We start from the raw sequence: 26,057 nt of genomic DNA, 5'->3' as shown, positions 1-26,057 counted from the left end.
ATAAACAGTCTAGTACACATGCATCTCTAATTTTCACTCAACCTTTTCAGCTTTTGTCATCGGACCACACTTTTTCTGTTCAAGCACCCACCTCCTGAAGAGGATCCCGCTTCCCTATCCAAACCTACTTTACGTCATATCCGATCCTACATGGCATGCGAGGCATCACCTTAAGGCTATGCATTGTACATGCCCTAAGTTTTTCTATGTCATCTTTCACCAGGTTGGATGCTCATGCAGCTCTGCTGTCCACTTAGGGCATCTCCAGCCGTTGGCCCCCTAGGGGGCGCCTAAAATCGTCGCCTGAGGGTGAGCCGGCGCAAAAATTGGGCCTAGGGCGAGTTGGTCCCCCGCCGCCGGCCCCAGGGCCGCGCCCAGGCACGTTTTAAAATAAAAGAAGTTCGGCGAAGTTCGGCTTAAACACGATAAATTTCGGCACATTTCGGCGAAGTTCGCGGATTTTCATTACATAGCACATATATATAAACTAATCTAAAGAAAAAACTGGCTGAAGTCGCCGCCGTCGCCGCCATCGTCGTCGTCGGCCTTCTCCTCCTTGACGCGGGCGCCCCTACTGGACCCCTGCCCGGCGTCGCCATGGTGGACTGGTGGCGGCGCATCGTCGTCGTCGTCGTCGCTGTCATAGATGACGACGACTCCGCCTTCGTCGCGACCGCGTCGACGCTCCGCGAAGCGAAGCAGGGCGGCGCACTGGCGCTCCTTCGCCTTCTCCAGGCGCTCCTTCTCCATCGATATGGAGTCCCTGCGCGCCCATTCCAGGGCCGCATCGTTGTCATCGAGCTCCGTCGTCACCGGCGCGGCCGGCTCCTTCTTCACCGGCGCGAGCCCCGGCTCCGTCTTCACCGGCGTGAGCCCCGGCTCCGTCTTTGGCTTGACGAAGCGCGGAGGAGGAGCCGACGAGTAGGCGCGCCGACCGCCCTCGTTGATGACGATGCCGGCGCTGCGAGTGCGCCGGCCGAGCGGCGTCTCCGCCGCGGGCTCGGCCTTGACGCCGAGCAGGGCCGGAGTACCTGTGGAGTGCGATGAAGATCGGGAGGAGGAAGAAGAGGAGGAGGACCCGAACCTCCTTGGCGCCCATGGCCCGGCGCGTCGGTGCTGCGTCGGGGCGGCCACCCTCGCCGGCCCGACGCGCATGTCCAGCGGCGCCGGGATGTTCGCCTGGAACAGGAGCCAGGACTCCTGTTCACGGAGCGAACGGCGGCCGAAGCTGTTGGCCGCCGCCTCGTCTCCAGGGAAGCGTTCTGCCATGGCGACGGGCTCGGGAGAGGTAGAGAGGTAGAGGGAGGGGCTGGGCGACGGCGCTTGGGAGAGGTAGGGAGAGGGAGGGGCTGGGCGGCGGTGAGGGGCGGGGCTGGTGTGGGCACAGGCGAGTGAGGCCACCGGCTATATAGCCGCCCCGCGCCCGTGTGTACGCGTGGGAGGGAGGGGAGGCGTCGGCGCGACGTCCCGTGAGGAATCAATGGCAAGGCTGACCGGCGGCAGCCTTGGCATTGATTCCCCGCGGGAACCGAGGCCATTGGGGGAAGACGAGGACCCGTGTAAAAGACGCGGCTGGCCCGTGGATTTTTTGCGCCAAAACAGCTCGCCCCGGCGCCCCCGGGCGTCCCCCAGCACGCCGGGTTCGGCCTGGGTCCGCCGGCGCTGTTTTCGGCCCAGGCCGGCGAAAATCGGGCTCGTGGGGGCGCGACTGGGCCGTTTTTTCGGCGCCGGCGCGAAAAAGTCGCCTAGGGAGGCCTTCCTGAGGGCGCAGCTGGAGATGCCCTTATTATTCGCATGTCCCTCTCTCAGTGCATGCTATCAGCAGGTGAATTTGTTCTTTACCGTATGTTGTTTCTTACCATACGTATCTTGTGTGCATCCACGGGGAGTAACGACCCATATACGGGAGTAACTAGTATAGAATCTGAGTCTATGATGCAAAAATAGAAAAAATGGATCTGTACCATTGGATGGAAGATTGATGGCCCGGATTCAGGTGGGGCGTTGTGTGCGCAAAAGTTGCAGAAAAGACCGTCCCCAAAAGCGAATTTGGTCCCGATGCCCCTTCTCGTTCGTACCCAAATCCCATGGCCTAAGGCAGCGCACGAACCGATTTTTCCAGAGGGCGGCGACGGCGGCGGTGGCGGCCCAGATCCCCTTCTCCAAGCTAGTCGAGTACTCCCTCCTCTGGATCTCTCAATGGTTCCTTCCCGTTGTGTGGCTGGCGACCCAGTTTGATGCGGACCAGGTCGGAGTTCGTCAGCCGCAAACCTCCGCCCCACATTGTCCTCGTCGCAGCCTCCCTTCTGAAGGTCTGATAGCTCTAGGTTCGTCGCCTCCTCTCCCTTTCCCTCTCTCTAGTTCAATTCTTTTGTTCATGTCGAATTTTCTTAGTGAATGATTGTATTTTAATAACTTCAATTTGATGGTGTATTGGTACTGTTATAGGTGTTTGGTACTCTAGTTTGGAAGATTTGATGGTGTATTGCTACGGTTCTAGACTCTGGACCGCTCAAGGATATGCCTATAATATTTTTTTAATTTTCCTATAATATGTTAATTAATGGCTATGCCTAATTATTGTGAATCATCAATTAACATTACAGTTTGCACAAACATGCCATTAGTGATGAATATACTCTATTGCTGTTGTGCGAGAAAGTTCATTTTAGTTGCTGCTTTAGTCTCAACACCTGAATATCTTGGTTCAGAAACAGCTTGACAAGCAAATCATGCTGGAAAGAAAGTAAATTATTCTACTATAGGCAGAAAATTTGAAATTGGTCCATTTTATTGACGCAGAGTCAACAGCTTGACAAGTTGGAAAAAAAGTAAATTGATTCTACTAAGCAAAAAAAATTGAAATTGCTCCATTTGTCAGCATATCAAAATTTGGATTCATGTAACTTCAGCATTTTCTATTAATAGCATGTTCTTATCTTTAAGATGAAAACTATGAAGGTCTCTTCAAATCTGCATCAAGTACGTACTTTGCTACATGCATATATGGAGCCTGCCTCAGATTACCGGTAAAACATCACAAGCAATATTGCAGTGGGAGGTACCGCGAAACAACCACAATGCTTTTTGACTTGATCCAGGCTCTTTTAGATGTGTAACCACAACAACAGAATCGGTGGCACTAAGTAGGCCGCCGAGCAACAACAATGTTTTCCCAATTCCAGTTATATGTAAAAGTAAGCTGCGACAAATGAACTAGCTCTCAAAGTATTAAAGCTGATGGATGGTAATTCATCCATTTTAATTGTAAGTGCAAACCTTGAGAGCAGTGCCAAGTAAAAATGTCAACATTAGCATGCCAGGACTGACAAGTAAGATCTGTGCGCCATGAATTTCTTCATAAATCATATATGCAGCTGTTGTGTTCTTTATTTGACCTTTGTGCCTAATGTTTGACCTGGAAAAGATGATATCATCTCTGACTTTGCAATTCTCATCTCAGGATCCAGTAGTGGAGGGGAGTAGCGCATGCCGCCTTTAGGAGAGCCCGGGGCTACAATGATCACAGCATGTGCACCAGCACTATCAGGTGAGAACACCGGTCTAAGAAAGGATGTTGATGTACCTGACATTCTGTTAATCCCTTGTATGATGTTTGCGAAATAATTGTTTGTAGCTGTGGAATCAAAATCAAGATTTTAGTGATGCTACCTCGTTTGCACAGATCAATTCCCCCATGCTTCTCATCGATGATTTCAGTACTCCAAAAAAGAAACAATCATTTTCTCAAGAGGTATCTATACTGCTCACAACCTACAATTCTGTTGAATGTGCATTGCATCTGGCTAATATTAGTTGAATTTTAGTTTGCTTCGAAATATATTAGAGTACTAGATGTGACAGAAAAATGAGATCTCACAAGTAAATAGCATGTAGTATTTCAGATCTATATGGTATCATGATTGGAACACATGGTCCATGGTATTAAACTTACAATTTGTGTTACAGTGTTCTTTGTATAAGCCACAGTGTTACCAGTCATTCTTCCATGACATGAGTCAATCTGCCATCTTGTTCATTTATATTTTTCCTGTGATGTTGGTAGTTTTATTTTTATTACAAGGTATAATATAATGCATACCAAATTCTTTGCTTACAGCTATCGAATTTGAATATAATCTGCATCTGCAGGGCAGTCATAAAACTCCCCTTTAAACTCCCTTTAAATTGCTCGATGCCACTTGTTTGTCGTTCTCATTTATGCTTTTAATTAATCCTTGAAATTGTAATATGTTGATCATAGGTCTATGCATGCTCGTGCAAGCTTTAACCTCGCGTGAAACTGGAGCCTATGTTCCTATTTTCTGAAGGTACCAAGATTTATTTTGTGCATGCCCAATATGTTTGTAACCATGTCCAAGTCCTTATGATATGGGTATAGTCAAATTTGTAATTGTAACACTCTCTAACCTTCACCACTATGAAACTTTTATGGGCTAGTTTTTATGCAAGCAGATAACGTCCATTCAGTGGTATAAACATATGCGTGTTATGCTGATCTCTTGCCAAAAAAGAGTTTTAATGTTGTTCGTTTTCTAACATAATCTGTAATGGAATAATGAATATGAGGCAACAAATATTTGTATTGTCTCTGTTAGACATCTCCTGCTATTTCGTACTCCCTCCGTAAACTAATATAAGAGCGTTTAGAATACTAAAATAATGATCTAAACGCTCTTATATTAGTTTACAGAGGGAGTAGTTGTTTCTAACTGAAACCTATTTATTTCGTGTTCTTAGCTAGGTAGATTGAACTGATAGAGGTATAGGAGTCCATGGAGGTTGTCATCTCTTACAGCAGATGAAGCTCGATTACCAGGAAGCACTAAAACAGGAGGCAAACTGATAGATATTTCTCTCATGTACTATCGAGATGCTTGTTGGGCAGCGATAATTTCAGTCCTTAACACTTGGTCCTGCCGGCCATGTACTAAAAATGATCTATGTATATGTCTCTTGTGTTAAGTTCTCATGTGCTCAAATACTATTTCGGTCCTTAACTTGCTCATGCACTCGGATACTTCCATTTGACGTGTATATGTATATGGGATGGCTTAGTTCTCCCTTGTGCTGAAATATTTGTGATACATATAGACGCTTTTTAGTAACCAAGCTGTCCAATTCTCTTGAAAAATTAGTGATGTCTCAAAGGACAAAATAGACACTTAAATGTGTATGAATTTCATGAAGTAAATATTTATAAATATTTTGTATCAAACTAAGAGGAGATGGGCATCAACACGTGTATAGCTGAAAAGGCTCGATTTTCATGAAGATTCAAGGTCTATACTGCAAATGTGTTGTTTCATATGTAACTATTGACAAGGGGTTTTCTGTGAAACGTACATTAAGTGGTTCAGATCCCTCCACCTAAATCTGTATCATTCATCTTCAATCCAGTGGTCCAAGATGGTTTTTCTATTTTTGCACTGGATGCTCAGATTCTATTGTAGTCCAGCCCCCCATATATAGGGAATTCTTGTGTTGAAAATGTTATCAACAATTTTACTTTTTATCCATAGTTGCGGATAAGCTCCACACATGCATGAACGGGCAGTTGGAATTTATTAGCTCCATTTTTGCGTTGTCTTTACGAGAACAGCAAAATAAATGGGCGCAACAAGCCACTCCCAATATATGCGCATATGCAAGGTGGCTCCAGATAAGCTTGATAGTTTTAGCTTTTTGAGATGGACAAGCTTGGTTTATTAGTACTGCATATACATAATTCCAAACCGATGGTCAAACTAGCTTGATGATGTTGCGCTGATCATGCATGTATATGTTCTATATAAATGGTAACTAATTTTATTCGTCACTCCTAGTAGTTGTGTTATCTTAACAAATCTTTATCTCTATCTCTCTCTACTACTTTGAAAATAAGTATTGTTCCTTTTTCTGTCAACAGAGACCTTTGTCCTATATTCCATATTTGTTCTGAACATCATTCCTTTGATAACCACCTTGATTATTCATATTTTATTGACTTGCCAAATAAATTAATGTTCTATTTTATATAAGAAACAAGGGATTACAAAAGAAAATAAAAAATATATTTGTGTAGTTAAATCACAGACAATATTTGGTACCATTTATTTACACAAATCATATTAATATGGGCAATTAAATCATGGGCTTATACTAGAATATTTTGTAACCCGTGGCAACGCACGGGCAATTGTCTAGTCGGCAAAAGTAAATGGGCGCATATGCATGGGGGTCTGAGATAATTAAGCTCGGTTAATGTACTATAGATAATTCCAACTCTTTTTTTCTGAGGATTAATTTTTTTTTTTTGCAGGTGAGGATTAATTGATGGTCTAAGTAGCTTTTTATTTTTGAGGGAAGATGGTCTAACTAGCTTGATGATACCGCTCTCATCATGCATGCATGCAAGGTTTAAAATCAAAGTTTCAGATATATTCTTTGGGAATAGATATACCAAAATTCATTTATTTACATTTTTTGCTCTTTTAAAATTGGTTTGGAAACAGTTTAAGCATAGTCCAAAGTTTGACACTAAAACTTTTTCTATTGTTGGTTTTAACATAAATAACCATACACACTGAGTCGCCGAGATCACAGATATTTTGTACCCACTAGACTAGTCAAAATTTCGTTCAAATTTGGAACCTGATGCACAGGTAACTAATAATCCCAACTGGCCAATAACCAGTGAGCGATATGCACACAGTAGCATGACTGCGAACACAATTAATTTGATATCGTCAAATGCATGTGGACGTGACAAACTCTAGGTCTTCGTCGACGTTAGCTAGCTAGTTTGACTTTGGCATGTGATAAACTCACGGCGCCGCAACGCACCCACTCCACTTGTTTGGGCATTTGAATGGAGGCTAATCGACCACGGCATGTGCTCTGGCTCTATCTTGCCTGGCTGCTGGCGTGAGAGCAACTCTAGCATACCCCGCAAAACGCCTGGTCCGCAAAAATTTCGGTGAGTATGCTAGCTCGGCTTAATTTTTCGATCAGAACAAAGCCTACATACTCGCCCGGCTCGCAATATTTTTTGCGGCAGCCCGCAAACCGCACGACACAAGCAGTATAACTGCGGTTCCGCGATCCTTTTGCGGGTCCAAACCCTATCCCTTCGCCGCCGCGAGCCACCCGATTCCCCTTTCTTTTTTACCAATTTCTCGCCACCGGCGACCACCCGCCCCGCCTCCAGCCGCCATGTGGGGACGCATGTGGAGCTCCGGACGCGGCTCCAGCAGCAGATCCGACCGTGAGCGCGACCCGGAGCGCGAGCGGCGCGTCCGGTCGTACGGCGCGAGGAAGCGCGGCGCCCGGAGGTGGACTAAGCACGGGATGTCGCCGCCGGCGAGCAACAACCGCCGCGAGACGGAGGAGTACGGCCGACGCGCGTCCTTCTCCTCCGCGAGGTCCTACGCCGGATCCTCCTCGTCCTCCGGCGCAGGCTTCCTCCCCATGAGGAGGGAGTGGCCGGACGATGAGGAGGAGCCGGAGCCACCGGCGCCGTTCGCCTTCGTCCTGGTGAAGGAGGAGCCCGAGAATCCCGCTCCGATCGGCCGCCGCGAAGTCGTCGGCCCCGAGGACTACGTCGCGGACTTCGACGCCGTCGCCGCCGCCATCGCCGAGCGGAGCATGCGCGAGGAGGAGGAGCGCCGGCGCCACGCCGAGGAGCTGGAGGCCCTCAAGTGGCGGCAGGCGGTCATCGACAACCGCGCCGCCAACGAGAAGGCCGAGAAGTGGCGCCGCATTCGTGCGGAGCAGGCGGCGAAGTAGGTCTACTTGTGCAGCTCCGGCGAGTCCCTTGACAAACTAGAGAAAACGTTGGTGAAAGTTTAATTAGTTTGCAGTGTCGTAGCTTTGATACCGACACGAACTGTATACGCAAGTTAAGTCAGTATGCATGCCTGCAGCCGGGCTGCTGGTGCTGGTGCTGGTCACATCATTATAGTTGGAGTAAACACCACACAACTCCCAGCAAGATATACATGAACTACCAGTGCCGTTGAGTTGGAGTAGCTTCGACTTGAGTGTGAGTCGGTCCAGAGTTGGTTGGCTCTTGGCTCTTCGCAAGTTCAACTTGGCCAATTGCGCCCCCATTTTGCGCTGCTGATTCCAGCTGATCTCTTGACCCCGGGCATTGTGTGGCGAGTGGTGACAAGTCCATAGAGCAAATGTACTCCATGTTGCCTGTAGTTGATCTCTTGACCTCGGGCACTGTGGGGTGGTGACAAGTCTACATATAAGATTAGATCAGAAATATGAGTGCGGCACGACCGTTTCAACTCGATCTCCGTCCGGCAACGTGCCGCTGATTCTTCACGCGATCGCCGCAGCGTGCAAGCAGTGTATGACTATAGTACACAAGTTGCAGTGTCAGAGGTTTGGCGTATGTTGGGGCGACGAGGGAGGGAGTACTTTCCGTCTGAACAAAGAGAATATACATACAGACGCACGCGCTTCGTGGATCGATCACATGCATGGATGGTCGCGTGGCAGGTCGTGGGGAATATACTCCCTCGGTTTCTAAATATTTGTCTTTTTAAAAAATTTAAATATACTACCACATACGGATGTATATAGACATATTTTAGAGTGTAGTTTCACTCATGTTGCTCCGCATGCAGTTATTTGTTGAAATCTCTAGAAAGAGAAATATTTAGGAACGAAGGGAGTAGTACGTATGCATGGTGAGGAAACCGGTAGCTCATTCTTCCTCCAGTATAATGTACTGGGCTTCTGGTATGGCAGTCTGAAACTCAGAGGCAGGTCGTGCTGTACAGGCTACAGCAGAGGCAGAGGCCCGGGGCCAAACACCGACAGATTGTCCGGCGAACTGGCGTGGTAATTTCGCCCAGTCTCCGGCTCCGTTGTCCGAGATCGCCGTAGTCATACTCCACGGATACGTGGTAATTAGAAGCTGCCAAGTTGCAGTCGCCATGGCCCATTCCCTCCGGTTTATCTCTATGGACCACCCATGCAGTACGCTCTCCCATTTTTATCTCTGGTGGTCAAACAAAGCTACACGGTCCATTTCCTTGACTTTTACACGCGGTAACTACTCCCTCTCTAAACAAATGTAGTAAAATGTACTACATTTACGTAACTTCTCTGGTTGCCAAGTTTGTCCTTCCTTCGTGAAAAACGTCTTACATTATGAGACGGAGGAAATATCTTTGAAACACACCCAGACAAGTTTTTCATAATCACCCAAAAAAGTTTTTTGTAATCAAATTTGGCTTATGCTATAACATAAAAAGATTATTGGATACAATGAGAATAACTCACACAGAACAATAGACAACTTGGAGAAAGTACCACCAGCGACCTATTGAGGAGCAAACCTTGTTGAATCGCCACCGCAAAAGTAGGACAAGGTGCACAACAGAGATTAGCAGTCTGCAAAGGCGATCTAGCTAGGTGAACAGTCGTGCCAGTATCGCTAGACAAACACGACTACCATACTCGCAAAGGGTAGAACAAAAGGGATCTTGAATAAGATAAGATGAGATTGTCACCAACTATGCAACAGAGCCATGCCAAAGTACAACAACAAGCACCAACCCGTCTTCCAATAAGATTGGTGAAGACAAAAACTCACGAGCTCTTTGGCAGCACCAGACCAAGTGCTACCGAGACGAGATTGGAGCCATATGACTTTTATTCGACACAACATTTGAGCAATGTCACCATAGCACTAAAGCCAAAACGGAAGAAATCTTACTACATACCGAACAAGAGAAAAAACACACGCAACATACGTCTTAAACACATGTTGTTTCCTTTTTGTCGGGAGAGATCCTCACTTCACTTTATTCAACAACTATTTTCAAGGGCATCACTACAATATCGTGAGGGACGCCAAGCTAGATATGGCGGCCTACATCTAGAGATAAACAAAACTTAGATGAATTATGAGCTCATAATTACTCTTCCTATCTTCATGACTAAAATTGCACATTGCAAACTCAAACTTTATAGCAACTAGTAGACCGCCCGTGCGTTGCCACGGGCTTTTGAAAATTTGTATTGGTTGCATGTCAAATTTTACATAGATAGAAAGATAGGCAATAACAATTATTTTTTGGAATGATACGCTTGCAATGTACTTTGATAACAAAAAATGTAATTCGGCCCTATACACCTGATGCAAACTCAGACTTTATAGCAATAATCCCCCTCGCGATTGCTTCATAATTCCCATCTGTCCCATCGCATCATCTTTCACTGTACTTTTACAATCACATGCAACATTGTGTCCAATGAATGTGACGGGCCTAGAACTAGTGACCGTAAAGTCAGTAGTCAAAGTAGCCACGTTGTTGCAAGCCGTAAGGACCCCTTTTGAACCTCCTTTGTTATGTTGTTGTCTTCAAGGTGTTGTGGGTGTAGGATCTGCTGCATGTGACCATGGTCGCTTGCACGGCTGTGTCCTTGGGAAAAGCTGGAAAATCATGTTCCACGCTTAGAACGTCGCAAGTCATGCAGCGAGAGATAGCTCCACCTCGCCAATAGCACAATCTATTTCGTCATCCAATTGGGCTGGCCCAATGAAGTGTTTCACGTGGATGTCCTGAATACTGATTCATGGAACTTTCCACTGGTTTTGGCTAGTGTGTTGTTAGGGTGGTTCCACATCTTTCTTTTCTTTTTATTTTTTCTGTCTTTTTCTTTACGTTTTTGCCGATTTTTCTTAAGACTTCTTTATTTTTAGGTTTCCTTTTCCTTTTTTTCTTTTATTTGCATGTACATGTCCACTTTTTTAGTATAACCTTTACATTTTTCATATACCTCTGTATAACTTTATGAAAAACATTGAACTGTTTTTGAACATTGAAAATTTTGTTGAATACATTAAAAAGATTAAATGAACCTTTAATATTTTTTGAATACAGGTTGACCATTTTCTAATACATGTGAAACATTTTTCAGATACACCTGGAACATTTATAAAATAAGTGATAAATATTTTTCAAATATATGTTGATAATTTTTCAAATGCACGTGGAACATTTTTTTGATACATGTTGAACCTTTTTTGGAATATTTGTTTGAATTTTTTTCAATTACATGTTTAATTTTTTTGAATATACGTTAATTTCTTTAAAATACATGTTGAACATTTGGTTGGACGATAAAAAAACATTTTTTTAAATCACTCAATTGTTTAGCCACTGTGTAATAATCTTTTTGAAATCACAAACATTTTTTGTAATGCGTGAACTTTTTTTAGAATGTCCCAAAGATCCTCATTATGTACCTTTTTTTCTAAATTACATGGAATTTTTTTACATTTTATAAACATTTGAAAACAATCACAACCATATTATAGGAGCGCATGAACATTTATACGTCAAGGAAATTTTATTGAAGAGTTTGAACATTTTTAGAAATTAAGCACACACTTTTTTATGCATTAAGATGTTTTTCTACTGCGCGTTGAACTTTTTTATTTTGGAATATATGTATTTAAAATATTTTTAAAAATATATAAATAAAATAAAACAAAAAAATAAACTGATGAATAAAGAAGCAAAGAAGAAAGGAATGAATGCACATGCCCGGAGCTACTACTGGACCGGCCCAATAGTAGTGACGCGTGATGCTTGCTGACGCGAGACTTGCTTCTGTTTCGCTACTGCTGGCGAGACAAAGTGTTGCCCGACATGAGTCGATCAAACGCATATGCCCTCAACACTATATGGGCTGGTTTGACACGAGAAAATATCATACGGAAACCAACATTCGTTTAAACCGGTGAAAACCACATGAGAACGATGTTTCGAATTTCTTTAAAACTTCGAAAAAATGGGATGTTAAGAGAGTGATGTTCTATTACCTAGAAAAATTTCAAGTTCAAACACATTACGAGATATGAGCTCAGAAAAAAAAACCCAAATCAGTCTTGAATAGTGCAAAACAGTAACGTCACTATTCATTGCTGAATTTGTCATTTTTATAGCTCACATCCCGTGATGTGTTTCACATGAAATTTCACATGAGAATAGAACATCATCCTCCTAACATCCCATATTTTTTTCTCTGATTTTTTTGGAATTCTCTAACATGGTTTCCACGAAGTTTTTTTAGAAGGTTTTCGTATGATATTCTCCCGGTTGGACACTATCTTGACAATCTACTATGAAAATGCTGGTTAATATTTGGTTTACTGAATATTAACTTCAATACTAACATGAATGAAATACGCAAGTTGGTATGCATCAGGGCTCCTAGTCAGATCACTGTCATGTACTCCCTCCGTTCCTAAATATTTGTCTTTTTAAAAATTTCAAATGACTACCATATACGGATGTATATAGACATATTTTGGAGTATAGATTCACTTATTTTACTCCGTATGTAGTCACTTGTTAAAATCTCTAGAAAGACAAATATTTAGGAACAGAGGGTGTAACTAATAGTTGGAGTAAACACCATGCAACTCTCAGCAAGGCTCGCGGAAGGGCTCCTGCTTTCTTTTTAAATGTTTTGTTGTGTGTGATTTGGATTTTGACCTGCCCGGAAAGACTAGGCGATGCCCTGCTCCCTCAAAGATGGAATAAGATTCTCGCTGCTTAACCCCCATCCCGGCGATGCTACTCTCATCGGAGAGTTGTGCAAGTTTGTCTCTGGCGGATCTCGCAGGATTTAGTTAGTGTTTGTCTACGGTTGTTCAACTTGGATTCGACCTTCATTCGTATGCGTTCATGTGTCTACATTCGCGGGATTTATGCTTCTCTTCGTCAGCGACCATTGTTGTACTGGTGCATTGGTCCGGTGGGGCCTTAGGACAACGACCTCCCGGTTGTCTACTACCACAAGGTTTGCCCAGCTTCAATAAAAAAGGAGAGATGACGGCGATGCACCTTAGGCTTATTTTAATGCTTGTAGTCGTTGCTAGTTGGTCTATGAGACTGCATGCAATTTCTATTACTGATGCTCTTTATACATAAAGTTTGATGAGCACATCGGAAGTTTTTTCAAAAAAAATCCTGCTACGTGAATGTGAGTCGGTCAAGAGTATTTGCGCTGCTGATTCCAGCTGCTCTTTTGACCTCGGGCACTGTGTGGCGAATGGTGACAAGTCTGCAGAGCAAATGTACTCCCTGCTGCTTGTATTCCTTCTAGTTGATCTCTTGACGTCGGGCACTGTGAGGTGGTGGCATGACTATAGGTCAGCGAGAAGTCTACGCACCGCTTCTTCCAGACCGCGTGCGCCGGAGTGGCCGCCGCTACGCTGGCGTCCACGAATCTCTTGTTTGTCTTGGCCATGCCGTAGTCCTCGTGCTCTGGCGCGTGCCTCAACGCCGGCGCAGTGAGAAGGTCGACGCCGAAGAGACGCACGGTCCTCATCACGGGTGCCGGCGACGTGGTGGCCGCCGTCGCGTTGACGAAGGTCGTCGTCGTCGTCATGGACCGGAGCTTGCAGTCGATAAAGAACTGGTTGTTGCCCGAGGCGGAGCGGTAGAATACTACGGCGTCGCCGGCGTGCAGGCCCTTCTCCTTGACGAAACGGCTCCACCCCTTGGTGAGCACGTAGCTCTGGCTGCTGTTCCAGTACGAGTACCGGAACCTCCACACCTTGCCGGCCGCGTCATCGAAGTTGAGCAGGGCGCCCTTGCACTCGCCAGACACGGCGGTGCCGGCCGAAGGGAGCTGGAGAGGGAAGTGCTTCTCGGCGTGCTGCTTCGGGATCACCAGCCGGTTCAGCTTCCCCACGTCGCTGGGCGTGACCGTCTTGTCGAACAGGTGCTCGCGCCGCGTCGCCGCGGAGGGCGCCGCGGCTGAAGGAGCCGACGAGGCGGGAGCTGACGACGACGACGTAGGGGACGACGCCGCGGAGGCGAGGAATGCGCGCTTGTGCTGCGCGAGCTCGTCGGGGTAGATGTGCTTGCGCAGCATGTCGACGACCTCGGCCTTGGAGCGGGCGGCGAGGAAGCGGAGCTCGGCGGCGTCGTCCGCGTCGGACTCGACGAGCGGGCGGAAGTTGGTGACGGCGTCGCGGCCGCGGAACCTATGCGCCGCCGCGTCGTAGGCGCGCGCGGCCTCGGCCTCCCCTGTGAACGTGCCGAGCCAGACGCGCTGGTGGCGCTCGTAGATCTGCGCGCCCCAGCGCCCGTTGGGCTGCGGCACCACGCCCTTGTACTTGGACGACGGCAGCCGCCCGCCGCGGCCGGAGTCCGCCTCGGCGCCGGGCTCCGGCGCGTCCATGACCGCGCTGGCCCCGCTGCCCACGCGCTGCAGCGGCTTGGTCGCCGGCGCGGCCGGCACCGCAGACGCCTTATTGCCAGTGGACGCGCCGCTGCTCACGTCCTCCATGAGGCAGCTCCTCGCACTTTCCATCCGATCACCACAGGAAAAAATGAAGAAGATTCTTAGCTAGGTAGAGTAGTAGCTTAGCCAAAGACTGGAAATATAGCAGCAGAGGCAAGTGCGTGTGTTGTATAGGATCGAGGAGCCGATCGAGGAGAGGAGCTGGAGGTGAGTGTGAGTATGGGTATGGCTAAGCTAATTGGCTGGCAAAACGATCTTATATTATGAGATGAAGGGACTACATTATATTGTTCAATCAGTTTTGCTAAGTCTTACTCGACTGAGACTTCGTTATGTTTCAGTCGATACTTTATTCCTTTGATCTTGCATAAAGATTCATACAAAAAAAATCTTCTTAGTTTTTTCTTTCTTCTTATATACTATGTCATTTGACTGAGACTTGATTAAGTGTCAGTCAACTAAGACTTGGTCACACACTGTACTGATGTTTCTTTTTATTTATACATACTAGTGTTATTCACTTATTTATAGTATTTGCATCGTAGATATTAGTATTGTTTTAAATTTATATGTTTAGACACAGGATTCCATTCTGAATGTTAGATATTTATATAGGTCTCATGGGCTTGTGTTGGTGTAGGTCAACTATTACATATTTTATGGCATCCATGGAAGAAAAAGACGATGAAGATGATGATGAACGCACCCCTTGGCCATGCTGCGCACGCAGTATGGTATGGTGTGGTTGCGTGAGAAATTCAGAGTGCCATTCTTGCATTTCCTTTTGATGCTTTCTAATTTTAACTTTGTTTTGAAGGAAGAAAAGTAGTGGCACGCCAAGTAACCGATCTCCTCCTACTAACGCCTACAAGTGGAAGAACAAAATGTGTGAGCTGAGCTAGCTGCTGACCCATTTCGGTTTTTGATGCTTATGTGCAGTCTATGTTGTGTGTAGGTCTCTCATAGTAAACGGTGACGCTGATGGTGCCACACAATTTTTTTAACATAGTACAGATGCAAATGTTAGTACATACGCGCATACATTCATCCTTATAAACGCATACACGCATATCTTACTTCTATGAGCACCTCAGAGAGACTGCGGCATGTCATCTTGAGATTTTACAAAGTCATCGTGGGCGCCTCATAGTTGACGGGAACGTTTTCTCCCACTAAAAATGTATCGCCGGAAATTCTGAAATAAATTCAAGATAATTGCGAGCATCAGGATTTAAACCCGGTGGGATGGGAATATCACTGTTCTCCTAACCATCCAACCAAAGGTTGGTTCATGGTGCCGCAAAATTTTCTGGAAGTTTTAGATTGATGGTTATGCATGTCCGCATCGGTCGATCGCTTTGTCGCTCCCTATCAGATATTTTTCAATCTTTTACTTGGCTATTCACCACGCGCACATGGAATTCCTAGATCACCAAAAATACTAGTTAGGACGATAATGATCAGTGACAAAACATAAAGAAGGTCAACAACCGATCCAATTGCAACGTTTATCGTCAATGTTATGGATATGTATATTACTCCCTCCATTCCGCATATAAGATTTATTTGAAGTCAAACTAAGCAAAGTTTGACCAAATTTATATAAGATGTCTACAATACTAAAATTATACAATATGAAAACAAACTTCATAATGCATCTAATAATATTGGTTGCATGTTGTGAATGTTTATATTTTTTAATATAAACTTAGTCAAACTTTACAAAGTTTGACCTTGACCATATTTTACATGCAGACTAAAAAAAACAAAGAAAGTACCTTCAATAATCATAACATGAAAGCCATTCATAATGAAGATATAGGACAACTGGTCTAGCATACACGTACACGTACAACCGGATTAAAAATCAGATCACGCAGACGCAGCCATTGGATTCGTGAGAGGGTCGGAAAAACGGGATTGAGATTCGCGATGGTGTGTTGGAATTAACGAAACTGTTCCATGCACGATACAAGTGCACGATTTATGGACGACAAAACAATCCAGCGGCCAGCGACTTGTTCAAACATACATACGTCCGGCCAGATTTAACCATCGTCTCTGCATCGTTCAAAGCTTATCGTGTGCATGGCTCTTCTCTGGAACTAATAGGCGTGTCTCATACCTCCCGACTATTTAAATCCATGCTTATGCACCCATTACTAGGGGGCTATGCTACGCCAGACTTGACTAATTAAATCAACATCCAAAAAAAACTGCAGCTTATAATGCGACAAAGAAAAGCTTAAGACCTTGTACTATTGAACTAGCTAAAGACAGCTAATCTCTTGGTAGCTGCTCATAGTAGTAATTGAACATATAAACCCTTCTAGGCAACCCGCCCATACGAGGCCATTGCGTTTTGCATTCGATCTGGTTCACCTAATTAGCATCGCTGTAAAGTTTTCAGTACCTTTTGACTAGCTGTCAAAGATCCAGCCATCAGTTCTAGCTTACTCTGTGTTTTTGCGGTTTAGTAGATGACACATGGGCCAGGCATCTGCATGGGTCATCGGTGCAGTGTGCGTTGCACGCGTGCGTGCGGGTGCGAAAAAGAGGCGCTCTGCGGAGCGAGCAGGCCGCGTGGGCGAGCGAGAGAAAAGAAAAGGGGAGGCGAGCGGCCAGGCCTAGCCCCCGCCGCCGCAACACCCGCCGCCGCCTCCTCTCCTACCGCCGCCGCCTCTTCGTCGGTGCTATCGAAGCCTGGGCTACGTGAGCGCGCGAGCTGCTGGTGGTGCTTGAGGCAAGGCTGCTGGGGCACGGTGCCTCCACGGGGCCGGGGACAGGTACGCGCGCTCGCCGCGGCGGGAACGAGAGTTGTCCCCACTCCTTCTGTTCCCCATCGCCGGCCTCCTCTCAGCCTTGGCCTCATTGCTCACGGGAGAGAGAGAGAGAGAGGAGGAGAAGGAGGCGGCGGCGGCCGCCGCGGCCAGAAGGAATGAGGGGGTTGGGGCGTTGGTCCTCCGCGACAACATCCAGCCTTCTCCCCGTCGCAGTCGCGTGGTCCTCGACGACGACTCCCTTGCGCTCCTCCTCCTCCGCATCGACAGGACTCTCTCTAGCCTCTCGCTCCACCTCCTCGCACACTCCTGCAGGTTCGCCTCTTTTTTTTCCTTCCTGCAATCTTCCTAGGTAGAGAGGTTCTCTGTCTGGCTTCCTTTTTCCACTCAAAAAGAAAAAAACGGCAACTCGTCTTAGATTAGATTGATTTGAGCAGGAGCAAGAAGTTCCTTTTTGGGATAATCCTTGCTCTTAATTTAGATAATTAGGCTCCTCAATTTCGCTGTAGGTTGTTATGACATTCATCGTCTTTTCTGGAAGAGAGCAACACTCATCATCGATCAGGACTAAACATGGGATTTTGAAATAACATAATTTTGTGGTAGACTATTGTTTTACAGAGTTAGGATTTTGTTCTTTATGTCTGCCTGTCAGATAAAATCAGGTATACTTTAGCCGCCTTCTAGAACAACAACTTTTGTTGGGATAAAAAAATAAGGAGGGACTGAGTTTTCTCCAATTCTCAAATTCATGTGCACATGTACATTTTCGTTTATTCTAAAAAGGGGAAAGGTTAATAGGACGGCAAAAGCTAACTGCAAGCTTGATGTCTTTTACTCATGTATAGATTATCTTGGCAATCAAGCCAACAAATCAAAAGGAGACAAAGGAAAATGTGTGACCAAAGGAGTCAAGCAAAAGCACACCAAGCAAATCACCACCATTGAAGTTTCAGCATCTGTTTTTCGTAGTTGGACTAAACCCGATTAGAAGGAGATGGTGCCCAGCGATGGGGGTGCTTGGCCGCTGCCACCGCCTAGGATGACCTCTTCGTCGGTGCTATCGGGAGCCTAGATTATCTTGGCAATCAAGCCAACAAATCAAAAGGAGACAAAGGAAAATGTGTGACCAAAGGAGTCAAGCAAAAGCACACCAAGCAAATCACCACCATTGAAGTTTCAACATCTATTTTTCGTAGTTGGACTAAACCCGATTAGAAGGAGATGGTGCCCAGCGATGGGGGTGCTTGGCCGCTGCCACCGCCTAGGATGACCTCTTCGTCGGTGCTATCGGGAGCCTAGGCTACGTGTCCGACGAGAACTCTGCGAGCAGGCACGTAACCCATCTTGATGGCCTTTTCATTTGTGCAATGTTGTGTTGCCCTTCTCCCGCTTGTTGTTTTGGTGCGATGGTAGGTGAGTTTCTGATGCATGGTGGCTGCTTGCAGGTGTAGAGGAGCAAGTTTTGGTTGGAACTGAAATTCCTGAAAGCAAGGTACTGTCAAATCATCCTTGTTTTATTATTCAGTGCTTATTTCCTTGTGGATATACATCTTTACTATCACATATGCTACAGATCGTGAATGATTTTCTGTTTGACCTTGGTTATTCTATTGAATACTGGCCTGATGCACTAAGAATTCCGCCCAACCTTTATTTGCATCACATGTATTTTTGAATTTTCTGAACTCTATCTGAGAAAGCATATATTTGCTAACAATTACAGCTCTGATAGAGAATCTTCTATATTGTTCTATTCTTTGTTATATGATAGAGCCCAAGGAAACTGAAGCAACTGATTTATGCAGGCAACTGAATGGATTAAAGCTCGAAAGCTCATACCTGGATGGTTTTTGTCACACCAAAATGAAGTATAAGAAAACCTTATAAAAGAAGATACATACCTGTCTGGGCGTCCTTGCTATCGTCGTTTCCAACCCGTCCGCAGGTATTGCAGCTCCTTCCCAGATATGTGCTTAAGCGGCTACTGTTTGCTCAGGAAAATTTATCTTGTGAGTTGTTGTGATGCCATTGCTAGAGTACTATCTCGCTTATAGGTTACCTTTTCTTGCACATGGATGAATTTACTTTACCTGGTGTTTGTGAGCTATTGTAGTTCCATTGACCTACAGTTTTTACCTGATCTGTTTCCGCCAATCAATGTATTACAGAACTTTTGACAGTTTATAGGCTTTGATTATAAGCTTGATTACATAATCAGTTTTTAAATTAAATGCCCATGCTGCAGATGGTATGCTAGAATTTTTGCTAGAGTACTATCTCGCTTATAGGCCGCCTTTTCCTACACATGGATGAATTTACTTTACCTGGTGTTTGTGAGCAATTATAGTTCCATTGACCTACAGTTTTTACCTCATCTGTTTCCGCCAATCAATGTATTACAGAACTTTTGATAGTTTATAGGCTTTGATTATAAGCTTGATTACATAATCAGTTTTTAAATTAAATGCCCATGCTACAGATGGTATGCTAGATTTTTTGTCATATGAGCCTCAGAAGCACACTTCTTTGTCATATGAACCACATGCTACTGATGCTTTATGTTTGTTGTGTTCTTTGCTTAGGGTCTGCCACTCTTGGGTGCCCTTTTGGGTAATGGTCTAGTTGTTTCCTTGCATCCATGCTGCTGCAGGGTTGTAGTCGTACCCGTGGCCATGGTTATCACTCATCAACTTGGTCGTGCTCATGTGGACTATTTATTTCCAACAATGCCATCAAACCATCAGAGGTACCGTCCCGCTCACCGTGGTCTCGTTTTGTATTAGTTCACCACCTGTAGCAATCATCTGTTTTTTTGTTGCAGGTTCCTCGCCGGTTTCCTTTTGCTGCACCTTTGTTTGGTTTCTCTAGGATGAGAGAACCTCTCTGCGTCTGTATGCTGATTTGGTCATGGAATTCGAGCCTCATTTACTACACCTCTGGTTTGTGTATTTTCATGGAATGCCACTCCCAAATTAGTTTAGCTTTGTCCACACATATTATGATGTTTTGTGTCTATTGCTGCCTTTGGCATATTTAATCATCTATGTGTCTGCCATGAATTTAACATGAATATATTCCTGTTTTTTGTTACTTCTCTTGGCTTGGATCACTATGTTTGTTCTACCTTTGCCTTTCAATACATCAAGGTGAGCTTCACACATCGTTCCCTCTTTTATTATATTCAGGCAATAAAGGATCAGTACACGCCCAATCTTCTGTGGCCTCCTCTCATAAGAACTTCTACATCGTTGTATGAAAATAGCTTTTCTTTGTCCATGTGATTATTTGGGGATTTTTGCCCATAAAAATAGCTTCTGATGCCAATACCGAGATGTTATTGATGCATGTGAGCCGCTCTAATTGACTGTATTTTAGAAATCGTGTACCCCACGATTTTGGAAACCATGTAAATGAGTTAATTGAGGACTGTAAGATCCCTTATCAGATTATATCATTTGTTGCTAACTCATGTTCCTTCAAACGCTCGCAGGGTTGGATTGGATATTCACAGAACTTTATACCATATACTTTGGGCATTGCTGAAACAACTGAATGTCAAAGGTACATGCTTTTTCTTTTGATTGTTGTAGCCATCCTTCATCTCCAGAGCCATGGGGTATTTTCATACGCCCAGACCCTATGATTTCCCAATGATAAACTGCCTTTTACTTTTGTGTATGGTCTGCTGTGCTTATTTTAGCCCCTGCTAATTGATGCTAACTATGTTAGACATATTTTTTGGGTACCCAGGTGCTTATGGGTTGTCCTACAATTTGTGTGGATGTATTTAGCTGTGGCGTTTATGGTAGCTGCAGCAGCTTGTCAATTAGTTCTTGGACCTGTCTAGCGAGCGGCCGGCTGCTCGCTATCCTTTGCGAGCGGCCGGCCTGAAACGGGAAGTTTTGGTCCCCTATAATCTATAAATAGCAATTATTTGTTTTTAAGTAGAACTTCAGAGCGGCCGGTGGAAAAAAAACACATGATTCCTTGTACATAAAAAGAAATTGACAATCTAGTTTGCTTTTCAATTTTTATTTCTTAAAAAAGCCATAACTTTTGAACCAAACATTAAAATTAAGATCCGCTTTCACCACTGAAATCCTCGTGATGTGCTCTTCGAAACAAGATCCCGCATGGATATGTTTTGATGAACTTTTTTTTGTGCAATTTTATCCCCGTTTTGTGCAACTGGCTAGTTGTTGATGTACAAGTACCTAATAGTCGATGTGCAATTTTTTCTCCATCTATGGATGTGCAGTTTTCAATGACGAAACCTCGCCTCAAACTACCCAATATCAAGTGAGATGTGCAACTTCGTCTGCTGCCCCATCCAACTGCTTAGTAGTCAATGTGTAACTTTTCTCCTCTAGTTGGAAGTGCAAATTTTACTATTTGCTACCTTGGTCAACTGCAGTGGATGTGCAACTTCGGAAACTGTCCCAACCAACTACCTAACGGTTGATGTGCATGTGTAACTTTCCCCCGTACCCGTGGATGTGTAGTTTTCATTGCTAGCACCCCTTCCCACCCATCCCAACTAGTGAGATGTGCATCTAGAGGGTCTCACCTGTATACAACTTTTCTGCACCCTCATGGTCTATGGATGTGCATTTTTTCACCATTCAACAAATTCATGTCAGTGAGATGTGCAACTTTATCTGTTGCCCTGGCCAACTGCCTAGCAGATTCTGTGCAACTACTTCTATTTCCCCTGCCAACTACTTCCAATGACCGTGTCCAACTGAAAACAACTATGTGTGCAAGTAGAACTACTATAGATGCCAACAAAAAATGATCGTCGTGTGTGCAAGTTTCCAATGACCGTGTCCAACTGAAAACAACTATGTGTGCAACTAGAACTACTATAGATGCCAACCAAAAATGATCCTTGTGTGTGCAACTTTTTAATGATTGTGTCCAACTGAAAACAACTATGTGTGCAACTGAAACTACTATAGATGCCAACAAAAAATGATCACCGTGTATGTAACTTCCGAATGACCGTATCTAACCGAGAACAATTATGTGCGTAATATCTAGAAGTACTGTAGATGCCAACAAAAAATGATCGTTGTGTGTGCAACTTTCCAATGATCGTATCCAACTGAGAACAAATATGTGTACAATTAAATTAAAACTACTATAGATGCCAACAAAAATGATCACCGTATGTGTAACTTCCCAATAATCATGTCCAACGAAAAACAACTATGTGTGCAACTAAAACTACTATAGATGCCAACTAAAACTACCCTGTAAATACTTGTTCTGGATCTGCAAGTGGCGAAGGTGCCGTTTCAGGATGCAGAGGCTTCTGATCTGGGTACTGCAACACTTTGTAGTTGTACGCAGTCTGAGCAGAAATGTTGGCAGAGATTCTCTATCTTCCCATGCTACGGCCTGTAATTACTAGATGCAGTGGATGAGGACTCCAGCACGTCCCTGCAGCAACGAACCAACACATCCAATCTATTCATTCCCGGCAAGGAAACATGAAAAATTGATGGATTTGTTGGGGGCAAATCATCGCATCAGGCCAGGGAAGAAGAGAGAGAAAGAGAGCAAAAGGAGTGGATGAGGAGAAGATACGACCTTCTTGGGGCACTAGGCATGTCATCGGGGCACAGATCGAAGCAGCCGTGTGGTAAGTCACTGGGAACCACGTCGCCTGGCGAGCGGAAGCACAAGCCCATGGAGGGCCGCGTGCCGTGGCGACGACAACCACCGGTTGGTCTACATCTGCTGGATCTCGCCGTCACTGGGATCCGGGGAGGAGAGGAACTCCCAGCCTCACGTCGTTGGCTGCTGGCTGCTACTCGGGCCGGGCCATCCATGGCGACGCAGCGCAGGCGCCGATGCTCCCTGCTGCTCGGGGGCAGGTGGATGGAGAAGGGGAACGACGGGGGAAGACGGGCGTGGCTGAAGAGGAGAAGGTGGAGGAGGAAAGATTGGACGTCTGTCGTGTAGCGCGGTGCTCGCGACTGCCTCGCCGACCAGGTAACACCTGGCGTTGCGGGCCGCACGATCTGAGTCGATCGAGCGGCGAGCGTTCGGCCGCTCGTTCTGTCTATTTAGTGGCCGGCCGCTTTTTAGATTTAAGGTTAGTTCTTAGTCAAGGACAGGTAATTTGCCTCTTAACCCTTTGCAACCATGTAATGCACACATGTTATCCAAAAGATTTTTTTGTAGGTTCTTGATTTTTTGCTCTTGCTTCACAGGCACCAATACATGCTACCACTTAATTCAGGTCATGGTACCACTTAATTCAGGCCATTGTACCTGCAACGTCCGGTCTTCATGGGAATGCGTACCGCCGTCGAATCCTATTGACCCGCACTCGATCCCGACCCTCGATTGGGGTCGATGAACCCGGTACACGGGACACGGCGTCGACCCGCGTTCCCGGCTACTATGGTCTTAACGCGAGGAGGTGCCGAGATACACGAGGGGTTGGAGCAGGACTGCAAGAGGAATTGAGGACATGTTTTGTTTTAGATCCACCTGATTAGTCCCAAGTTTTTGCAAGGTCTGCTTCTTATGCAAAGGTTTCTTTTGATGGGCAGCCTAGCCAATTAATTATGGTTAGTCCTTTTACTTAGATTTAGTATTAGGTGAATTATTTGCTTCTGTGTCGATGAACAAATGAGTCTGATTTAATTTCGCTTTAGATTATTATCGTTTTCGATGTTGGTTTGAAGTTAAAAGTGAGAAAGAGATTAGGTGACAGGGATCTGGTGTGACAAACTTTTATTTTGTCTTGTGTTTAATCCTATTTAGCTTTTGTAGATAACTCTATGATAGCATCTGTACTGACAATAATTTGTGTAGAATGTTGAGTGCTTGAATTAACTTGATGTATATATGATAGCATCTGTACTGACAATATTTAACTTTTATTTTGTGTTTAATCCTATTTAGATCATGTACGTCGTAGAATGTTGAGTGCTTGAATTAACTTGATGGCCACAATAATTTGTATAGCCGGAAGAAGTAGTGCTTATATTCGAATCACCTCCTTTTAGCTAAGAGTAGTAGGCGATGAGCAGCAGGCAGGTGTGAGTCAAATAAAAGGAATGCAAGAACTCGAGTTTACCCTGATAAAAGGTTATTTAAACCATTTTGTTTTACTTTATGGGAATTGCATAACGAAGATATTCATAGTGGAATGGGCTTCTTTTCTTCCATAATTTACTTTCATCAACATGGTCTCCAACTCCTCATCTTGAAACATCGGATTGGAGATTTCGAGAGAAAAAATTTACTTGTAATAATTTCACAGATTTTATATGATCAGTACAGTAAGAAGGCTTGCAAGAATTCGTAAGATAGTTTTGAACTCTTCGCAAACCGAAAGGATCATATATTGACGCAAACAATTTATGTATTGTTTTGAACCAGTTTGGATCACTCTGGGCAATTCTCTCTGGAGTTGAGAGTACTCTGAGCACTGCCCATAGCGTGCCACGACGACCGTTTGCACTATAGGAGCCTCGCGACACAGGTCATCTCTCTCCTTTCTCCTCCTCCAGCTTCCCTCCCTTTAGGTCTCATTGTAGCTTTTATGTGCGAGAGGCTTGATCATGGGCATAAGAACAACAGTTTTCCATTTCATTTGTGTGTGCGCAAGAGCAATGAACTCGGAAGGGTTTCTTTTCTAATGTGATTTGCTTCATTCCTAAATATAGCTCATCGTTTGTGCCCTCTTTTTGGTCGATGACGTGGATATTCCTGTTGAAAGAAAGGTCTGGAATTCACAGCTTGATGCATTAGTAGTCATTGCCGTATTTCTGTTTTTCTGTTTGCCTGGTCTCCCCTTGCTATGCTGAATGAAGTTTGCTTGCCAGTGTTTCGTTTACTATGAGAAGTTACATGCATGAGGCATGATAGATGCATTCCTCATATTTTGTTTCTATCTGCTAACTTTGACTTCCTTTTTTTTCATGCATTGCTCCTTCTACAGTCCTCATATGAGAAGTGGGGATTCCACCAGCATTCTCACAAATAGGTACTATTCATTTTGCTTCAGAGAGATGTCGATTGATGCTGCGTTTAACTGGATTTGGAAAGCTAAGTGCAATATGAAATGGAAAGGTTTTCGCCTGGCTTCTCTTGGCTAACAGGCTGAATATGAGAAATATGCCACGCAGGAGGCACTACCGAGTTACTAATGACTATACATGCCTGCTGTGTGATAATCCTCCCGAGGAAACCCTGGCAATTCTCTAGGGTGACTTGGCCAAACTCTAAATGCAGACTTGAGATGTTGCACATGGGAAAACAAACTTGGCACAAACCTCTGTTCATGGAAACTTTCATTGTTGCCGTATGGGGGATCTGGATGGAGAGAAATGACAAGTCCTCTAGAGGAATGCCCATGCAAGCATTATCCAACAATAACAAGTCTTCTTATTCATGCATGCACACCCTTAGAAGACCACAATGGGCCTAAGAAATCTTCTCTGCTCAAATTATGTATGCTTATCTATATGAGGCATCTCTCCTATGTTGCTTGCTTTTTAAAAGCATTGTAAATGGCTATCAAAACTTCTTATAACGTTGTGTATCAGCATCATACCTAAGTATATATTTCCTTATAACTAAATATTCTGACGAGCTTGCTTCAAATGCTTGGTTTGCTCTCGCCCTTTGCGTCATTGGCGCACCGGGTCATCTAGTTGTGAACAAAAGCAAATACACCAGATTCTGGTCCAGGGCAGCATGCGTCGATCCAGGGCCTAGCTAATTAACTCAGACCGGAGACTTTCTTGCATGGATGGACAGCGAGTGGGCCGGATTGCAGTGCATACACTCACTAAATTCGGGTCTCCTGAGAATTGGAAGTTGTCAATGAGCATCAGCTAAATCTTGGTAGTTTACCACCTTGTATAATAGAGAAATATCTGTGTACAATACAAGGTCAACACAACATATTGCTTCAGAAATACAATGAAAGAAATGCGGGGTGAACCCATTTTTTCCCGAGTTGGG

At 44.8% G+C, this 26,057-nt stretch overlaps 1 protein-coding gene and 3 long non-coding RNA genes across 5 annotated transcripts; 3 read left to right on the top strand and 1 right to left on the bottom strand.

The window, feature by feature from the left end:
- The first annotated feature begins 2,070 nt into the window (after positions 1 to 2,070).
- On the top strand, positions 2,071 to 5,026 carry LOC123180559 (uncharacterized). 2 transcript variants are annotated; one of them, XR_006491119.1, is made up of 5 exons: positions 2,071 to 2,327; positions 3,464 to 3,550; positions 3,638 to 3,754; positions 4,265 to 4,331; positions 4,762 to 5,026. It is a non-coding gene; the product is annotated as an uncharacterized lncRNA (long non-coding RNA). The 2 variants fall into 2 exon arrangements; XR_006491118.1 differs by lacking the exon at positions 4,762 to 5,026 and having other exon boundaries at positions 4,265 to 4,643.
- Positions 5,027 to 12,873: 7,847 nt separating this feature from the next.
- On the bottom strand, positions 12,874 to 14,379 carry LOC123180551 (AP2/ERF and B3 domain-containing protein Os05g0549800-like). The gene has a single exon (XM_044592622.1). The coding sequence runs from the start codon at positions 14,353 to 14,355 to the stop codon at positions 13,027 to 13,029; it is 1,329 nt and encodes a 442-aa protein (XP_044448557.1). The 5' UTR covers positions 14,356 to 14,379; the 3' UTR covers positions 12,874 to 13,026.
- Positions 14,380 to 20,043: 5,664 nt separating this feature from the next.
- Positions 20,044 to 20,860, top strand: LOC123180544 (uncharacterized). The gene is made up of 3 exons (XR_006491099.1): positions 20,044 to 20,415; positions 20,560 to 20,630; positions 20,820 to 20,860. It is a non-coding gene; the product is annotated as an uncharacterized lncRNA (long non-coding RNA).
- Positions 20,861 to 23,595: 2,735 nt separating this feature from the next.
- LOC123180540 (uncharacterized) lies at positions 23,596 to 25,618 on the top strand. The gene is made up of 3 exons (XR_006491098.1): positions 23,596 to 23,650; positions 24,468 to 24,570; positions 25,030 to 25,618. It is a non-coding gene; the product is annotated as an uncharacterized lncRNA (long non-coding RNA).
- The last annotated feature ends 439 nt before the right edge of the window (positions 25,619 to 26,057 follow it).

Source organism: Triticum aestivum, chromosome 1A (assembly GCF_018294505.1).
Source record: "Triticum aestivum cultivar Chinese Spring chromosome 1A, IWGSC CS RefSeq v2.1, whole genome shotgun sequence".
NCBI classification, from domain to species: Eukaryota; Viridiplantae; Streptophyta; class Magnoliopsida; order Poales; family Poaceae; genus Triticum; species Triticum aestivum.
Note: the sequence above shows the minus strand (reverse complement) of the source record. Positions and strands in the feature narration are given on the sequence as shown.